This window comes from Wyeomyia smithii, chromosome 3 (assembly GCF_029784165.1).
Source record: "Wyeomyia smithii strain HCP4-BCI-WySm-NY-G18 chromosome 3, ASM2978416v1, whole genome shotgun sequence".
Lineage (NCBI taxonomy): Eukaryota > Metazoa > Arthropoda > Insecta > Diptera > Culicidae > Wyeomyia > Wyeomyia smithii.
The window spans coordinates 233,904,665-233,923,804 of NC_073696.1; the positions used below are offsets into that span (position 1 = coordinate 233,904,665).

At 39.7% G+C, this 19,140-nt stretch overlaps 2 protein-coding genes across 4 annotated transcripts in view; both read right to left on the reverse strand.

Annotated features, from left to right (window-relative positions):
* The window catches only part of LOC129732354 (uncharacterized), a 38,750-nt gene extending 35,756 nt beyond the window's left edge, over window positions 1-2,994 (reverse strand). The window contains exon 1 of the mRNA XM_055693171.1: window positions 2,442-2,994. Coding sequence (XP_055549146.1) covers window positions 2,442-2,471 — 30 coding nt within the window. The 5' untranslated portion in view covers window positions 2,472-2,994. The remainder of the gene's footprint in view (window positions 1-2,441) is intronic.
* A 228-nt stretch (window positions 2,995-3,222) lies between these two features.
* On the reverse strand, window positions 3,223-14,867 carry LOC129732355 (mucin-2-like). Of its 3 annotated transcripts, none has more exons than XM_055693174.1 (8): window positions 14,414-14,867; window positions 11,290-12,556; window positions 9,878-11,205; window positions 8,435-9,818; window positions 4,895-5,070; window positions 4,681-4,832; window positions 4,407-4,616; window positions 3,223-4,346 (listed from the first exon to the last, which is right to left on the reverse strand). In XM_055693174.1, the coding sequence occupies exons 1-8, from the start codon at window positions 14,463-14,465 to the stop codon at window positions 3,885-3,887; spliced, it is 5,031 nt and encodes a 1,676-aa protein (XP_055549149.1). In that variant the 5' UTR covers window positions 14,466-14,867; the 3' UTR covers window positions 3,223-3,884. The 3 variants fall into 3 exon arrangements, with proteins under 3 accessions (XP_055549149.1, XP_055549150.1, XP_055549151.1); XM_055693175.1 differs by lacking the exon at window positions 14,414-14,867 and adding an exon at window positions 13,363-13,439; XM_055693176.1 differs by lacking the exons at window positions 3,223-4,346; window positions 4,407-4,616; window positions 4,681-4,832; window positions 4,895-5,070 and adding an exon at window positions 5,718-7,185 and having other exon boundaries at window positions 14,414-14,866.
* Window positions 14,868-19,140: the final 4,273 nt, after the last annotated feature.

Sequence of the window (19,140 nt, forward strand, 5' to 3'; positions counted from 1 at the left end):
AGCAGATTCGCTCATTCGCTCCACAAACGTAAACATACAGTACGATTAGGCTTAACTGCAGGTGCTGCCCGTGCAGCAAACTTTGCTGTTGCATGCTCGAAATTGTCCTTGAACCTGTGCATCGATCAATACGGCCAGAGTGGTGCTCATTGAACTGCACACACGCCGCATTCTGAAGCGTTTTACGGCTGTGGCGCGTTTTATATTTGAAGTATGGCAACACTTAGTGAAATTCTGCTAAAAGATAACTGTATTACAAACTGCGCAAAAGATCTAGCAAAATATAAGCTGCTAAATTTCCAGCAAACAAACACGCGAATGTTTGATTTTCTGCCACCACCCGTGTGTGTGTCCGGACTGGTTTCTTATACACCGGACCTAGCTATTCCATTCGACTCAGCATAATGCGATGTGTGGATGAATCTTTCACGACAAATTTACCTGGATGATATCAGTCGCCTTCTCCTCTACCAAACAATCGGTAGGAGGGAACGATTTTAACCCATTTATTTTCGAAAACAAATAAACCTCAGCGCTTTGTCGTTGGAACAGGCAGAAAGTCACCCGGAATTCGATAATCAATGAGTCAGTCAGTCGGATAAGTCAAGAGCGTGTCGGTCAGGTCAGGCAAACAAAGGATAGACTGGGATGCTTTCTGTGGTTGTCTAGTCAGATTTATTAGGCTGCTATCATCTCGTTTGTCTGTGCCTTTATCCTGTGCATGATTTTCGATAGTGTAATAAGCCCGAAGGATGGGAAACTAGATTTTCCGGTTTTGAAGGGCGCGTTTGTAGTGGGAAGAATGCGTTAGTAGTCGACCATATGCATGATTTGGAAAGGTGCAATTTGTGGGCCTTATGTAATGTAATTTGGATAGAATTTTTTTGTCTTAATTTTATTGGCAACTGACTCATACGAATGTTTTTTGTATTAGCTATTCATATTTTTTTATTATAATGTCAAACACTCGCAAACACATGTAATTTGGCAGATTAGAAAAAGTAATTTTTTTGCCTTTATTCAAACTAACTTGCGGTTGAAATACTTTTTCTAATCTCACAGAACACAGACGAAAGCCACGGTAACCTTAATAAGATTTACAGAGTTTTAATTTTAAAGATTTTTTTTTCAAAAAACAGTTTCATGTGAATTCTAAAAACAAATTATTGAATTACGTGAGGAAACAGAGAGTGTCAGAAACTTTTCATACAGGTGCTTATTACGGGAGTCACTTCACGGTGAAATCAGAGTGAAGTGAACAAAATCCTATTACGGGACTCACGTAAGTGAGAAAAACGTCGCAAAGTGACATCTGCCGTGGAATCTGGGTTATTATGGTGCTTATTACGGGAGTCACTTCACGGTGAAATCAGAGTGAAGTGAACAAAATCCTATTACGGGACTCACGTAAGTGAGAAAAACGTCGCGAAGTGACATCTGCCGTGGATCTGGGTTATTATGAGTGTCATATCAGTGAAGTGAGAACGGATAAAGCGACGTTTCGCGTGGAATTATTTCATGACCATTTTGAACGGTGGAATGATTCCACGAAGATGCCATAAGTCTTAAAGTTGATTGATTTGTGATCTAATGGTAAATATTGGATTTATTCTTTAATAACGAAGCGAATCAAAATTAAATCCGTGCCTTAAAGCGGCCAAATTTTCATTTTTTTGCCCGATGAAAAAAATGCAAACTAGTTCAGGAAATTTGCGATACCGAAAAAAACATTTTTTTTTTATGCCGAATGTCTTAGAAATGCAGAACACGTAAAGATCTGGTGTTATCTAAAAAAACAGGAAAAAACGACTTTATGGGACTCGGACATTTTTGAGCTGGGAAACAATCTCATTTCACTTGTCCTATTCTCAATTTCACTTCACTGTCAATCTCACTCTACGGAGGTGATTTTTGTCACCTCACTTGAGGTGGAATCGGGAATAGGTCTAAAAAAGTGAAGTGAGCGTGAGAGTGAAATTTTGAATTTTTCTGAATCATCATATAAATCTAAGTAAATTAAACAATTCGATTAGTACAAAAAATATGAGAATATTTTTGGTTAGAAAATCCAAAATCTTACACAAACATGAGATTTTCTCGATGAGAAAGGTAACGTACATTATTTTTAACCGAATTTTTTACTAGTTAAAGAAAACTGACAAGAGAATTTTACGATGTTCGATATTTCTATTGGTGAGCGTTTTCTTTAAATACCTTTGTGGCGTCATCAGCTGTCAGATTCTGCATGATGCAATTCTATGAAAACAAATTTGGCCACGTCAATGATTTAACAAAAAAAAAAAAAATAATAAGAAAAATAAACAATTCCTAGCGTCTTTTTGGAACTCATTTATGTGTAAACAAACTTTGTAGATGGTAAAGCGACATACAGTTCGAAACATACGTTTACAACATGTTTCAAGTAGTCTTCGCTTACTTACCAAAAAATTAACGATTTCTTCCATGTCCATATTGTTCGTTTATCATCCGATACGGTTAAATTCACTGCAACACTGTAGTTATTATCACTATTTTTGATGAATTCACACGACTCAATTTCACACCCTTTTGCTTTTACTAGAAATTTGAGAAGAAATCCGCCCTGAATATGACTCGAGATCGCAGATAAACAAAACTGTGTACACACCAAAGGTGTAAACACTCACACGTCTTTGCTTTGTTTATCGCCTGCACCGTTTCTATGAATGATGCAATTCGCCTATGTAGTAGTAAAATATGCGTCACTTTTCCTCCACATAAGGCGTAGCTCACAATCAATGAAGTCGAAATCGAAACCACAAATCACTGTACTTTTTGAAAGATTTTCCCACACAGTCTTCCGTAAATCCACCGCAACAACAATCGCGAACTGATCAACCGTACTCACGCACCGAAACGATGTCGGTATGACTTTGTTTTACTGCCGAATTAAGCAAAATATAACCGAACGACGGCCGAGCTATACCACGGAATTCCTTTTCTCCGTTGACACTTTGACAGATGTTCGGCTGAAGGATTTTCCACACTTCCAACGTGTAGCTTTTGCAGGGTTGTGTCGAACAAGCAGCGTTACGCTCGATTCAATCGTGATGCGTTACGTTTTTCGAATTGTTCGCCGCGCAATGGATTTTCTTCCGGAAATGAGAATTGCGATGTATTCGTTTTATTGGTAATTTAACAATTATAACAGGTTGTTCTAAATATTGCCACAACTAATTTATTCAATTTTTTAAATTTCTATCGTTTTATGATGCAGATATTTTAGTTTGATTTTGTTCAGGTGTTATTCAGAATGTTATGTTGAAGGATCATTTTAGACCTATAAGACACTTTTGAATGAAAACTTAACAATGAAAAGGATATCCTAAGCTCAATTAGTGCAAACATAAAATAACGGAGACGCAAATGAGCTCAACAAAATGATACTATATCAATTGAGTTGTGGGTATTTGAATAAGCTAAGACTTGCTTGCAAACACCTGTTCCCGTTATAAATATTTACTCGCTCACTTGAACGCACTACATACTTGCAAAAGGTCGTACGAACCAAATGGTTTGCATTACTTTTCTAATCTATGGTTTGCCTCTAGTTTTTGATTCAAACATGATCTATATTTTGATGACTCGAAGCAAAGAGACTTCTGACTTAGGACATACGAAAGAAAAAGTAGCAGAAACAAAAAATGGGAAACTATTCGTGCTCTAATAGATTGCGTTAAACGGCGAATTCATTTTTTTTGAGAATTGTAACAGGAGTAAATATTTAAGTGTGCTTTAAATAAAAACTTAACTTGAACTACGTACGAATCAAACTTAGTTTTCTTAGGTGACAAAAAAATAAACGACAAAAAAGAAACCAAACTAAACTAATAAAAAACATTTTTCTAGTAATCATCGTCCTGGTAGATTTGCGTAAGCTTCTCGTGGCTATCCGGAGCGCAGATTTGCCCTACTATGAGACTTTGCACTACCCATACAGTGGAAACGATAAGCAGTCCGTAGCGTGTCGCTCGCAGTTTGATATCTTCTGGAAAATCCTGATCGGTTAGCATGTATCCGGTAAGGTTAGCGGTCAGATCGGTCTCGCACTTGATAAGTCTAGCCGTAGCGCCGGCAAGCTTGCACACACGGCTCCAAAATTCGGTGAAATCTTTGTTCAGACTAGCAATTTGAATGCAGCACCCGGCGAATGGATTCGCGCCACTTCGTTGGTCAGCTGCTCGGCCGCAGCTCCAGCGCATGTAGCGTCCTTCTACAATCGACCACCCCGAGGGTAGTGCGTATGGTTTGAAATCCAGTAAAGTAAATTTTAGGCAGCAATCGATGATCCATTCATGCGATACAGCCTGAAAAATTATGCACATGATTTCAATAATCTGGAATTTTCGTTGGCTAACATCACTTACTGGAATGTCCACTGCCAAACACTGTACATATTTTGCCGTGGCCGACGGGTGAGGCGCAATCAGTTTACAAAATTTATACTTATTTTTCGGAATGTCTTCAAAATGCTGATACACTTTGCCGCCTCCTGCTTCGATTTGCTGCCGTAAGTGTTCCTTGACAAAGGGTGCCATACTGAAGCGGTGGTATTTGTTTCTCATTGGATCCTTATCCTTTAAAAATTACTCAATAAAAGTTTGACGATTTAAAAAAAAATGCAATTACGCTCGATATTACCACATTGTTACAGATGCCTTTAGGAGGGATTGTACATGTTAGTAGAAAATGTTTGTTCCTGAACAAAGTCTTACTACCCGGCATAGGACCCAACAATTCCTCTAACGCTTGATCATTGCCGTTACCCAAATACTCTGCTACCAAGTACATTCCTATGAATTAAACACAGACATTAGGTCTAAACGTAAATGATGCTGCGAAATATTAAGAGTACTTCTGATCTCCGATTCCTTTTCAGTTCGCTGGAGCTCCGGTTGAACACCGTCAACCGATTCCAGTCCAGATTCGGGGCTCGGGGGAGCCGGTATTTCAACTTCTTCTAGAGTATCCGAGACGTCACTGCTTTCGGAGATAGCACTTGTCTGGAGGGTTGTTGTTTTTTGTGCTTTGCTGAAAAAATGACAAAGCCCATATCTTTGACTGGCATATTTTACCTTTTCGCCAAAAGTTTGAACTAGAGAGCGAAAGAGGTTAAAATATGTCATAACTAAAAAAGTTGTGAAACCATTATTATAAAAAGTTAATAAAACAAACAAGATGACTGTGGTAAGAATAAAAACTATAAACCACTCTTTTGAAGACACAAAAGCATTTTCGAAGAAATTCTGCTACGAAGTTCCAATTTAGATATGCCCAATTCAAGCTAGATTTAAACGTAAATTGAGGAAAATGGCAAATTTGTTTTTTTTTTTTAAAGAAAAGGCACTAAATAGACTGAGAGAGCGCACATGACTGTGAAGATAGCGAAAGAGTATAAAGCCAATGTCACTAGTTGCACTTACTGCTGATAGTAAAACCGTCATGGTGCCGAAAAAAACCGTCATGAAAAGAAAAAAAAAAAAAAGAAACGATAATGGTCAAATGGTTTGGCATTTCCCGAAAACAACAAGGCGGGGATGTTCTCTTTTCCTCACATCACCTATAGCGCTCTCTCATTCTTCCAGTTTACAACATGTCCTACTGTAAGGACCAACAACAGGGACTTATCGGATTGCTACCAAAGCTACATTGTTTTAATAAAAAATTTCACATTGCTCTTGATTTGTTAAGAATATTTACGTTTTTATTTGTGTTCTTTAATTTTTAAAATTACTATTTCCAGAATATTGTTCGTCCTTCTCACGCATGATTGGCGCGTTTGCGTTCGCACTTTTTACTCTGATTCTACTGTAGGTTCCATTAAATAATACCGATATAGCAGATGTATGAGATTTTTTTATCATCCTTCTAATATTATGTGGCTCCTTAACGATCATAGACTATGACCACTAAATTTACGACTATATTTAAGTTCCGTCGATAGAGTGCCAATTGTTTAAAACAAGTTTGCCAATGTTTGTTCCATGTTTTAATTCTTGATTTAATTTCGATTATATATGTCTCTGCGATGGTTTGGTGGCAAATTGATATTTTGCTCTGGAACATCTATAAATGAATAAGTTACAGAATTTTGCGCTCCTGCATTGTTTAATTGCTTGCTCGTTCTAGCCTCGCTCCTTCCACACATACTGAGACGCAAAATGGGATGCGGTTGTATTTCACCTTTAGACCAAAATATCAGTTTCTATCTCAAAGCGCTCAAGAATCATCTCTCACCTAATTTGAATGTTTTTTTTTTCTATTCAGTTACATTACAATGTTTTTCATTTTGTATCTTTCAATAGCAAGCGCCCTGCGCTATCGAACGGGGAATAAAATCATTGAGTTGAACAGAAGAGAAAAGAACTAATTTTAAAACACAGAGTGTATTATGTCGTCACATTTTTAGATTTCTAAAACCTAAAATTTATTACCTGTAGAATTACTATCGTCGATGGTACAAAAATCAGTAAAAATAGACGGTCTTTTTGCATGCCTAGCTGTAGCTGCTTGCGGCATGATACTTCTATCAGCAAAAATAAGTAATCGTACAGGTTAAACCTAAAACCTACCTATGATTCAGCAGTGAAATGTATGTTTAAGTCGGTTTGTTTTGTTCTACATTGTTGTTTTGTAGGAATGCCAAAAAATCTGACCAATTTTTCTCTGCTTTGCTCAGTTGCTTGATGAGCTCATATCGAATAAAGCTAAACACTATTTTTCGGAAGAAACATCGTCCGCGTATGCATACAGAGATTGAAATGCACGTTTGGATAAAACACGTCATTCTAGGATCGTTCACGTCATACCTTCGCGTCTAATGCAATGTTTGATATTGTGTTCGAGGAAGGTGGCACAGTTCCCTATATGCTGCTAAGATAAAATTAGGTTTAGCGTGTCAACAGTATGCTCTTTTGTGAATGCAGGTTCTGCAGTAGTGGCTTAAAAGTTTTATGCACCCTCAGTTTAGCAGCGCTCTCTTCAGACTGTTAGCACTTTTTTTCATCTCCGGATTACGAATGGAATACAGCTAAAAGTTATTATTTTGCAGCCGCTATTGACTATTGTTTGTTTTTTTTTTTTTGTATCTGCATATTGATGTTTTGCCGGACTTGAGAATCGCATGGAAAGCATGTTTACGAAAGCCTAAAAATATAGAAAATTGATAACTTTGAACTCATACGCTAGGGGACTTCTAGTTTTACCAACGTGGTAGTTGCCCTATAGATTGAATTTAAGTGGAAGTAGTAATCATGTTTTTGGCGGACGGCTTAAATACTTCCCTTTTTGTATTCTTAATTGGCTTTAATTGTATGATTACTTCAAATTTCAATGTTACTAAGAGGGCCAAGCGAGCGATACGAGAAAATATTTCTTTCATCATATTGTAAATCGATTTAAATTTTTTTTGATTACAATTAAGAATGTTTTCAATCGGGTTAGTAACGAAAGGCTGAAACTCAAAAGGCTGAAACCCGAAAGGCTGAAACTCGAAAGGCTGAAAAGTATGTTTCATAACGAAAGGCTGAATGCACAAAAGGCTGAAACCACAAAAGGCTGAAACATGAAAGGCTGAAACTTTTGTAACTTGAATCATAATCGTTGAAAAATTCGGACACATGGATAACAAACCTTTATAAGGTGACAGAGTTCAATGTTTGAGTATTAATTGGTTTGTGCAATGGAAAATTAATTTTCGGCAACATTTGAATCTATACACACTTGACTCTTGTACACGTTTCCTAGATAATTCAGGGCGAGACGGCCGAAGGCCGCGAGTGTGCGCCGGCGACCCGCCGTCGGAAGCGCCGGCCACTGCGGGGGGCAGCCCCCCCGCAGAAATCACCTCTGTATAGGTTCGTTCGTTTTCCTAGGTCTACTGACTCGTAGGGGTGATCCCCTAGTTTAGTCCGAACGAGCGATAGCGAGTAAGGACAGCATACATCTCGGACAATCGAGTCGGCCGTAGGCCGCGAGTGTTCTTTTAGAAATGAACTTTGTGAATTTCAGCCTTATGATTTTTCAGCTTTTCGTGATGCAGCCTTTCGTGTTTTCGGCCCTATGTAGTTTTCAGCCTTTCGTGATTTCAGCCTTTCGAATTTCAGCCTTTCGTGTTTCAGCCTTTTGAGTTTCAGCCTTTCGTAGTAGACCCTTTCAATCATGCTCATTTTATAGAGAAACAAATGATCTAGAAAAAAATATATCACAAATCATCGAAAAATGATAAAATATCTTGGAATTCACTGAAAAAAGTAATCATCAAATGAAGTCTGCCTGAAAAGACTTCATGTGACAGCTTTGTAGCTTCATAGAGAATAAAGAAAAGCACTGGTAGAATTCAAATCCCAATTTAATTTAAGTGCAAAATACGGTGCTGAAACAGCATCGCCCTTACCTTCGACCACGCCGTCCACCCTTTTTGGCAACACCGCCAGAGTAACCTGCCTCCGGTGTGGCTGGTGTCTGAGATTTGTCCGCACCTCCACGTTTGCTTCTGGTCGATCGCGAACCCTTCTCACTGGCAGCAGATGGTTCCTCTGGGGTGTGCAGTAAGGCCGGTGTGTTCGAGGCACTACCGCCACGTTTGCCACCGCTTTGTGGAGATTGCAGCAGCTCATCTGGTACTTCGATCGCTTTGCACGCTTTGTTGATCGCTTTCGCTTGCTCTTCGTTCAAATACATGTCGGAAGCGGTCACTTCGACAGACTTTTCGCCTAACGCGACGGAGTAAACAACCTCGTTGTCATCATTTCGCTTGATTTCCGTTACGAAACCCGGTTCGTATGTGTCGCCACCAGTTAGCGCATGTACCGAATGATTAAGTATAGGTAATGTGTCTTTGTCACCGATTACGATCACGTCCTTCGACAGAGCTTTTGAGGCTCCGTCTTCGAATAGAACCATATACTTGTTGTCGCCCTTGTAGGCAGTAACTTTTCCGGCATAATATTTTCTGTCAGACCATCGAGCCAAACAACACAAATAATGTTCGGTGTTCTCTTTGACGGGCTCAGGAGTTGTAGATAATTCCTTTTGGGTGCTTTTCTTCGCTTGCTTACTCGCTGGCTGTTTCGGTTTCGGCTCCTCTTCCTCAGACTCGGTATGAGTACGCTTTCGACCAGACGCAGTTTTCTTTGCTGCAGAAGATGGTCGGCCTCGCGGGGTTTTCATGGTAGTTGATTTATCCTGCTCGTTGTCAGAAGCTTCATCCTCGTTGCTGAGGGCTCGCTTGATCTTTTCAAACTCTTCGATCATTAGACTAGCAAGCCCTTTGGCCCCCCGAACGCTGTGCTTATTTTTGATGAGGGCATCCTTGAGAGGAACAGTTTCAGAAGAGCTCTCAGTTGTGCTGGAATGTGACATGGCCAAGTCGACAACGGGACGTGGTGGAGGAAGAGAGAACGGTCCTAGACTACCCACACTTCCATTGGAGGACTGTTTCGAAGAGTCGGTACCGGTCAAATCTTGAGTGGATGTCGCTCCCACTTTCCTCGATGGTAACAGATTTTGTTCCATTTTTTCGACCGAAAGAAACTGAAGTTCAGTTCCATCAAACCATATATTGACTTCGTACATGGTTTCCTCGGAGGTAAGGGCGGTGGAGAGGTCCAGTTTGCTGGTCGTAGAGGATGTGGTAGTGGCGGTATCTATCGCAGTAATATTTACCGGTGCAGTGCCAACTTTTTCATCCAACTCGGAAGTCGAAGATATACCATTGAACTTTCTCGCGTTGCTAGCGTACAGATTTATTTCTTCAGCAGTGCTCAAACCAGAAGAAGCTGTAATAGAGAGATACCGTTGTAAGTTATTCAAAAAAGTTAGTGGTCATACAAGTTACCTGTACATGAATCAACCTCCGATGACTCGGTTGCTTTTAAGTTACTTTCGGTTTTATCGGTGGATGTCATTTCCTTGCTCGTTTCTGCTAATTCTTTTTCCATTTCGGACGATCCAGTTACTCCGGAGGTGGATGCTACGGTAGTGTCTTTTTCGTCCATCGTGGAGTTGTCGGCGACGATGGCACTGTGCTCCTGTGTCTCGTCCTGACGACTATTGTCCACCGAATGACGGGTGATTTTACTAACATCCTCCGAACTTACCTCGAATTGCTTCTGGATAGGAGTAGAATTATAAACGTTGCTTGAACTGACTGCAGCATTTGGAGTACTACTCCCATTGGAGATTAAATCCAAACGCTGTTTTAACCGATTTGCCAATTTATCCGAGCTGGAGGACGGTAGCGTACATTCGATGCTGTCATCCAAAGTCTTTGATGGTTCGACTTTTGATGCTTGAACTTCGGGTCCATCTGTAGAATCAAGATTCTTATTGTGCGCCGATGTTGTAGCCGTAACTTCGCTTTGACTATCGGCATCGGTGGCAGTGTCGTCTAGTTTTGCAAGGTTTTCTACCATTTCTTCAGTGCTTGTGCTCAAGCTCTCTGTCACATCGCCATCGCTAGTCTTGCTTTGAGACGGCTCAACTGGAACAGAATCCACTTCCATCACTTCCTCCTCGGTGGAAGGCTCTGGAGTTGGTTTAGTGGTAGAAGTAGATGCCGATTGAGGTTCAGGCATCGACTTCGTAACAATCTCTTTTTCCTCGTTAGTGCACTCATAGGCTTGCTTCTTTTCGCACTGTGGCTCAGCAACTTCCGCCTTCGCATGTTCTTCGTTAGCTTCAGCATCCACTTCCATTACTTCCACAAATTCGACTGCTTCAGCTGTAACAGGTGCCGTAGGACGTGAATCTGACTGAACAGGCGCGACAGCATCCGACTGAACAGTCGGTCTCTCGTCAGAGCTGGTTACTGTATCAGGCTCAAGAGATTTTTCTGTAGAATCTGACGTGCTAGGCACAGCCACTTCTTTCGGTTCTGAGGAAGAACTTATAGTATCTTCGTTCTTTGCCGCTGGCACCGGCAGAGAGCTGCTCGGTTGATCCTCGACTGGAGAAGTTTTTGACTTTGTTTCGGGTTCAGTATCTGGCGGCGGTTCTGGTTTGGATTGAGTGTTATTCTGAGGTGGCAGATCAGTGGGTTGCTCCAATGAGGTTACATCAGTTTCAGTTGGTTTAGGAACATCATGCTCCGGTTTGGAGGTTGTTGATTCGACAGCAAGTACATCTTCGGATTCTTTTTCCTTTTCGACGACGGCTGGAGCACCTCTAAAGTTAGATGGAGAAAACGGAATTAATGAAAAATTATGAACAGAGTAATTTAAAAATTATGTAAATTTTAACGATACTTACTGAACATCTTTCTCAGTCTGCATTTGTTGTTCTACTTCAGTGGCAGTATTTTTAGATTTTTCATCTACTTCATCCGTCTTCATTTCAACTACTTCTTTTTCTGCAAGAATATTCTGCTTGGGTTCATGTTCTGAAGTTTGTGGCTCTTCAGACAGCAACTTTTCTTCATCAACGATAGCTTCAACCGACTTAGACACAGTTGAGGGTTCAACATCATCGGATTCTGTAGATTTAGAATCACTCTCTAGTAACTTATCCTCGTCACTGTTGGTCTCTGGTTCGGGGGGATGCGTTGTTGAAGAATGTGCTTCTTGCGTCAATTCTGTAGAGGAGGTATTTTCGTTCTTCTCATTTTCCACCTCATGCGTATCACTACTATCTAACTTCTTCGTAGGAACTTCTGTTTTTTCGTGATCTGAATTCGAAGGTTTGTCCTTACTTGATGGCTCGTCTTGATCAGGTTTATCATCTACAGCTGGTGTTGGTTCTTTAGAGTTTGGCTGCTCTTTATCAAATTCCGGAGTTTCACTGACCATCTCCACTGTTGCAGCAGATTGTTTCTGTTCTACAACCATTTCCTCAACTATGGTAGATTTTTCTGGTTCGTCAACCTTCTCTTTTTCTTCAGAGTTCAGCTCAATTTTCTCTTCTGGTTTTGCTTGGGATGGTTCCTCATCAACGTGTATTTTTTTGCTGGAAGGTTCAACGGCTTCTTCATCATCGGAAAGCCGACGTTTTGTGGAATTAGACGATTCTGCTGTGTCACCATTCGTCGTCTTTTCAGCTGTTACGCCTTCCGAAGAGGAAACATCATTTTTCTTTTTCGTATCATCAACTTCCATGCGTTCTTCTGGCTTCGGTTGCTCAATTTTTTCATCGCTCAAACCGGAATCCATCTCATTGGCGGCTTCTATTCCGTTTCGATGATTCACATCCACGACATTAGATTCTCCCTTGTTTTCGAACAGTTCTGTAGAAGTAGGGGCAGAGCCTTCCTGTTCGCCTTTTTCCATTGCCTCCAATCGCTGGATCAGGTCATCATTTTCCATGTCGACATCATCTGAGTTACCTGTTCCTCCAGTGGTGGATTTAGTACCTTCCGTGGTGCCAGTATCAATCTTGTCCAACCTCTCTAGGAGGTCATCTTTCTCCAGCGGAACGGAATCAGGGGCATCTCCACCTCCTTTCAATGTGGCCGCCGATTTCAGTTCATCGGCCACTTTTTCCTTGAGAAGAACTGGATCTACCGGTTCACTTGGTGGTGGAACTGTGAATAAAAATAGTGAAAGAAAAACATGTTAATTATTCTCTCTTGTACTTAGCAAAAGAAGCCGCAGTCAAATTATTGGGATCCGCTGTTACAGATCGCTGCAAGCAGCAACTCAACCCTACTCTGAGACAGTTCGAGGAGCTTGTTTTCAAAGTTTTCAAATTTGGAGCAGGAAACTGTTGTTACATGTTTATTGCAGAAGCTCAATCCTAACATGTATAAAAAAATATCTAGCTTCGGCTCCAATGGAAAATAAGACAGGAACTAAGATATGTTCATTGTGGGCGTAAAAAGTTGAGACTCCTCTATAACTTTATTATACACTAAAGTCGCTTTTTACGCGGGGGATACGTGCCGCGTAAAAAAAAAACCGCGTAAATTCCGGAATCCGCGTAAAAAAACGCGTAAATTCCGGAATGCGTAAAAAAAGCTGCGTTAATTTTGCATTACGAGTGAAGGGAAACCGAAATCCACGCAAAAAAAAAAATACCGTGTAAATCCCGGAATCCGCGTAAAAATCGACCTTAGTGTAGTTATTTATTTGTTTCGAAATTATTTTCACAAATTCAAAACATATTAGGTCTAGGTTTACTGACATGAGTTGACCTGCAGTTGGGTTGAGAATTTTCCATTTTCCATTCACTGAAATCGAGGATGTTTAGGAGCAAATCTTTCAAACAAAAAAAGATTTCATTTATATTTTTTATTCTACAAGACTTTATAGAAATTTAGTTTTTACTATAAAAGAAATAATCGTATTGAACTAATTTTTCAATTAAAGATAATTCCAATAGAGTTTATACCTAATAATTCTTCCTTCGACGCTGTCTGCTAAAAATCGCACGCAAAATCACTTTCGACCCTATACGCACACCTTCTCACACGGAATTAAAAACACTAAAAAATAAGTTGAAGTAGCGGTTTTTCATGTGTTAGTGTTGCCAAGAGCATCGTCTCTTTTCGTTGTCAAGATTTTGCAGAAGCTGCTTCTGCTCCAAGTATGATGATAGTTCTACAAGGTATGCTACATTTTTGTCTATCCACGCACACAAACAAATCTCGTTATGAAAAATTTCGCGTTTTGTATGGAATTCAGAACATTTTTGGAAATTTCTCGTTTTATGTTGTTTTGTATCTGATTTTTTTGGTTGGAGAGTGAATCTCCGGTTGAAACACACTAGAGATTGATATTAATTTAGATTTAGTGTGAAAAATTGCGGCAATATGCCGAAATAAAATATATAAAAATGTTATATTTCTAATAGTTTGAGCATAATCTTAGTCATTGTCATAGCTCATGACTTTTGTTACTGTATGAAACATAAGCGACTCTATTTAGAAGTACTATTAGAGTACAAGAAAAAAACGAAAAGCGCAAAGAGGTTACCGGCAAATTGATGAAAAACAGCATATTTTACTTAAACCGCAGCATGTTTATGTATTCCTCACAAATAAAACATGTTTCAACATCATTTCTATAACTTTTCAGGAAAGTATGTTCTATAAGTTTAGTTTAAAATGCAAAATCATTTCAAATTTCATACAAAATTGGAAAAAGTTCATAACGATCACTAATACTCATGCATCGACGTGAATAGCATACCTTATAGAACTGTCATCTATACTTGGGCTTCTGCTGACTGTGATGCCGAGAAGCGGAACATAAAGAAGAGTGTACCAACCGATTTGGCTCGTACGGGAAAATATATTACCTGTTAGCCCTCGCCACCGCTGCACGACCCAACCCAGAAACTACATAAAAAACGCAACTGCCAAGAAGATAGTCCTACCTTCAGGAAACAGCCTCTGCTGGCAAAGTATTACACAAATTACATCCCCGTTAGCGAAACTTACCACTATTAGAGGAAACAGCACTTTTTTCCGTCAAATTTGATTCCGCATCCATTTTTCCTCCGGTATAACGCTGTATAATTTTTCAGCTCCTTTGATACAGCTTTGTCCCGCTCGCTCCTGGCAACTTTCACTATTGGCCGTCTCTTTTACACTTACTCCCGAAGTTTAAAACGCGCTGCTTCTCACACTGAATACTTCACCACACACACGGAACACGAAGAGAAAGATGTCCAGCAGTCGCAAAGTGATATTTTGCGGGTCGATTTTCACCGTTTAAATCCACTTCTGCTTGAATAATTCCACCTTACTAGCATGCGTTACACTAAGCCGAACAGTTCTGTACTAGTTTGGCTGAAGAATTTCGCGAAAAACACTGCAAACTTTTGTTTAGCCGAGCCCGATCGAGTCGCTTTACTTTTTCAATCCACGCGAGCCAGCGTTGCCAAGAAGGTCGGAAAACTCTTTCAGCCCGGGTTGTCATCCCTGTTGGAGGGAATCATGCTAATAAAAATGGGTCGTGCTTGTTTGTAATAAAAATGTGTTTTCTGATGTTAGTATGATTTTCTGTGCTACTTCAAATGAAACTATTCAAGTTTGCTCGCATGTTCGTCTGGTTTTTGTCCAAAATCTAGATGAACTCTCTGCGTAGTTGGAAAACTAATCTGGCATCGCTGTAGCAAAGCCGCCTTCCAAGATGGACGACGGGTTTTGCAAAACTTGAGAGGCGCCGCATATAGAAGAAATTTTCTTGAAAATTTTGTTTCGTTTGCGAAACGAGCGTGTGTTTGTGTTTTGGTACACAGGCCGGCCGACTGTGAATTTTAATGTGAAGTATTACCTCGTTGTGCAACCGGTTCAATGGCAAACTCAACCGGTTCGTCGAGAAACGTAACCAAGGATCAGCAGTAAGAGATATGAATTATTTTTCAAAAATCAAATGCAATAGTCAGGGTTGTGTACCTCGCAATTGGGCATGTAGAAGAGAAAATATAATCTTTTCAATAAAATTTGTACAATTTAAATAAAAACTATCAAGTCGTTTTCGATTTCTTTGGCAAAACTTTTCAATTGGGTCCTCAAGTTTTATGGTTTTTTGATTGTATCAGCTGGGAAAGTATAATTCTCTGAGCTAAACGTGATTTGAAAAAAAAATGTTAATTGTTGTCCTACGATTTTTAAATGAAGAATAAAAAACTGCTCGAAATGTGTAAAATGACAGTTCGACCACATACATAAGACATACGTAACACTGGCGTTTTTTCTGGTACTCTTTGCCCCACATCACCCGGTACCAACACTAGTTTGAACTACCCGACGAAAATGAACGGAATGAATTTTCTTCATCGCGGCTCTACTCGAGCCCATAACAAAATCCCTTAAGAAACTGTCAAAAAGTTGTTCACAAAATCAATGCTGCATTTTTCGAGTGGGAACGAGACAAATGCAGGGCTGTGCATGTACACAACCTCCATGGACTACTCAAACAGAGGTTTTTTTTACAGAGGTTGGTACTTTCGAGTAGTTCATTTTGTACCAACTTTTTTGGAAGATTTCCTCCTGAGTGTTACGTATGTCTCATGTATGTGGTTTGACCACATACATAAGACATAAGTAACACTGGCGTTTTTTTCTGGTACACGTTGCCCCATAGTACTCCGTACCCCTTCCTGTCCAACTGCTCGACAAATAATGAACAAAATGAATTTTCTTTTCTAGGCTTTATCGAGCCCCAAAGAAAATCCCATAAGGAACTGTCAAAAAGTTATTTACAAAATCAATGCAGCATTTTTCGAGTTGGAACAAGACAAATGCAGGTACACTGCCTCCAAAAACAACTTAAACAGTGATTTTCTTCGGAGCGTGGTACCATTCGAGTAGTTCATTTTGTTCACTGGCGTAGCGTGGTGGGGGTGGAGGGGGCGGTCCCTCTAGGGGGTGACACCCATGAGGAAAATTTTCTTACGTGTCACCTTCAAAAGGGTGACATCCGTGAGATTAACCGTCGAAAATTATAAAAATTTGCTCTCAAGATTATAGTCTCAACCAATTTTAGATATAGTGCAATTGAAAACGAACGTGCTAACTCTCACAATTTTTGATAACAAAATGATTTCACTGCGATGTGGTGGGGGTGACACCCAGAGGAGAAGGGGTGACACCCGAATTTTTCGCCCTGGGTGTCACCCGGTCACGCTACGCCACTGATTTTGTTCCAACTTTTTTGAAAGATTTCTTCCTGAGTGTTACGTATGTTTTATGTATGTGATATTATTGCGTAAAAATCATGATTATAAAGCCCAGTAAAAGCCAAAACAGAAAATGATCCTAAATTGAGCTCAGAATCCCTGAGAAATGCTTCTAAAGGCCAGCAATGTCTAAAATTGGCCCTGACGACTCTGTTAATATTGGTTTGGTTTGGAAATATTTTTGCTTTTGTTCTCACACATAAATTGACAATTGCATATGAGAATTCACGTAAGTGCGAACAGCCTTAAAAATCTCTTTTACTTGTGTCAGGGACAATATAAAAAGATCCCAGATTGAGCTCAGAATCGCCGAAAAGTGCTTCTAAAGACCAGAAAAGGCCAAATTAGAAAATAATCCCAGATTGAGCTTAGAATCGCTGAAAAGTGCTTCTAAATGACGAAAGTGCTTCTAAAGACCAGAAAATGATTCCAGATTGAGCTCAGAATCGCCGAAAAGTGCTTCTTAATGCCAGAAAAAGCCAAAACAGAAAAAGATCTCAAATTGAGCTCAGAATCGCTGAAAAGTGCGACTAAAGGCCAGAAAAAGCCATAATAGAAAATGATCCCAAATTTAGCTTAGAATCGCCGAAAAGTGCTTCTAAATGCCAAAATAATCCCGATTAAGCTCAGAATCGCCGAAAAGTGCGACTAAAGACCAGAAAAAGCCAAAGTAGAAAATGTTTCCAAATAGAGCCCAGAATTGCTGAGTGCTTCTAAAGGCCAGAAAAAGCCATAGTAGAAAATTATCCCAAATTTAGCTTAGAATCGCCGAAAAGCGCTTCTAAATGCCAAAATAATTCCGAATTCAGCTCCGAATCGCCGAAAAGTGCTTCCAAAGGTCAGAAAAAGAAAAAATAGAAGATGATCCAAAATTTAGCTCAGAATCGCTGCAAAGTCCTTCTAAATGCCAAAATAAGCCAAAAAAGAAAATGATCCCAAATTGAGCTCAGAATCGCTGAAAAGTGTTTCTAAAGGCTAGAAAAAGCCAAAATAGAAAATGATCCCAAATTAAGCTCAGAATTACCGAAAAGTGCTTCTGAAGGCCAGAAAAAGCCAAAATAGAAAATGATCCCAAATTAAGCTCAGAATCACCGAAAAGTGCTTCTAAAGGCCAGGAAAAGCCATAATAGAAAATGATCCCAGATTGAGCTCAGAATCGCTGAAAAGTGCTACTAAATGCCAGAAAAAGTCAAAATAGAAAATGATCCCAAATTTAGCTTAGAATCGCCGAAAAGTGCTTCTAAATGCCAAAATAATCCCAAATTAAGCTCAAAATCGCTGAAAAGTGCGACTAAAGACCAGAAAAAGCCAAAATAGAAAATGATTTAAAATTGAGCCCAGAATTGCTGAAAAGTGCTTCTAAAGGCCAGAAAAAGCCATAATAGAAAATGATCCCAAATTTAGCTTAGAATCACCGAAAAGTGCTTCTAAATGCCAAAATAAGCCAAAATAGAAAATGATTCCAAACTAAGCTCAGAATCACTGAAAAGTGTTTCTAAAGGCTAGAAAAAGTCAAAATAGAAAATGATCCCAAATTAAGCTCAGAATCATCGAAAAGTGGTTCTAAAGGCCAGAAAAGCCAAGAAAATGACCCCAGATTGAGCTCAGAATCGCTGAAAAGTGCTTTTAAATGCCAGAAAAAGCTGAAATAGAAAATGATCCCATATTCAGCTCAGAATCACTTAAAAGGGGAACCCTACTCTGGAAAGTCGAAAAATAATAAATTTTCGTATTTTTTTTCGGATGCTTAGAGTAGAGTGATGTGTTCGGATATTGTGGTTATTGATTAAGGTATATTTGAAGATATATTTTGCACGTTCTGGATACAAATATAGTGAGGATTACGCTGTAAGCAGCGTTTCTCTCGAAACCATGTTTTTTCAACTGGTGGTAAATTTTTCTCAGCATCTACTGAACCTAAAGCAGGGGCCTAGTGTGGTTGGTAACGTCTCCGCCAACCACGCTCGACGCCTGGGTTCGAATCCCACCGCCGACATAGGTGTCGATGGTTGTGAGGTGGCGTGATCCATTCACAACCAACCCAACTGGTCTAGATTCAGTCCTAGCCGACACCGGGAGATTTTCTGAGGCGAAAAATCTCTGGGATCACGCCTTCCATCGCATGAGGAAGTAAAGCCGTTGGCGCCGGTCCGTTAATAAACGGATCGTGAGTTAGGGTCCTAGGTGTGGAGTCGCCTCCCTGGGCGTCGGTGATTGGCCACAACAGTGGCGGAACTAGACCGACGGAAAATAAGCGAGAACAAAAAAAAAAAAAATCTACTGAACCGATTTTGCTGAATTTTTTTAACATGTAAAAATGGATTATCTAACTTGTTACGTAGCCGTTTTTTGATATCTGAGTTTTTCAATGTTTTATGATTTTTTAAATAGTGATTTTTCATAGAAAAAAACAATTTTTTTTTACTAAAATGGCCGCCATTTTCGCAATTTTTGGAATTTCAAAAACGGCTACGTAACAAG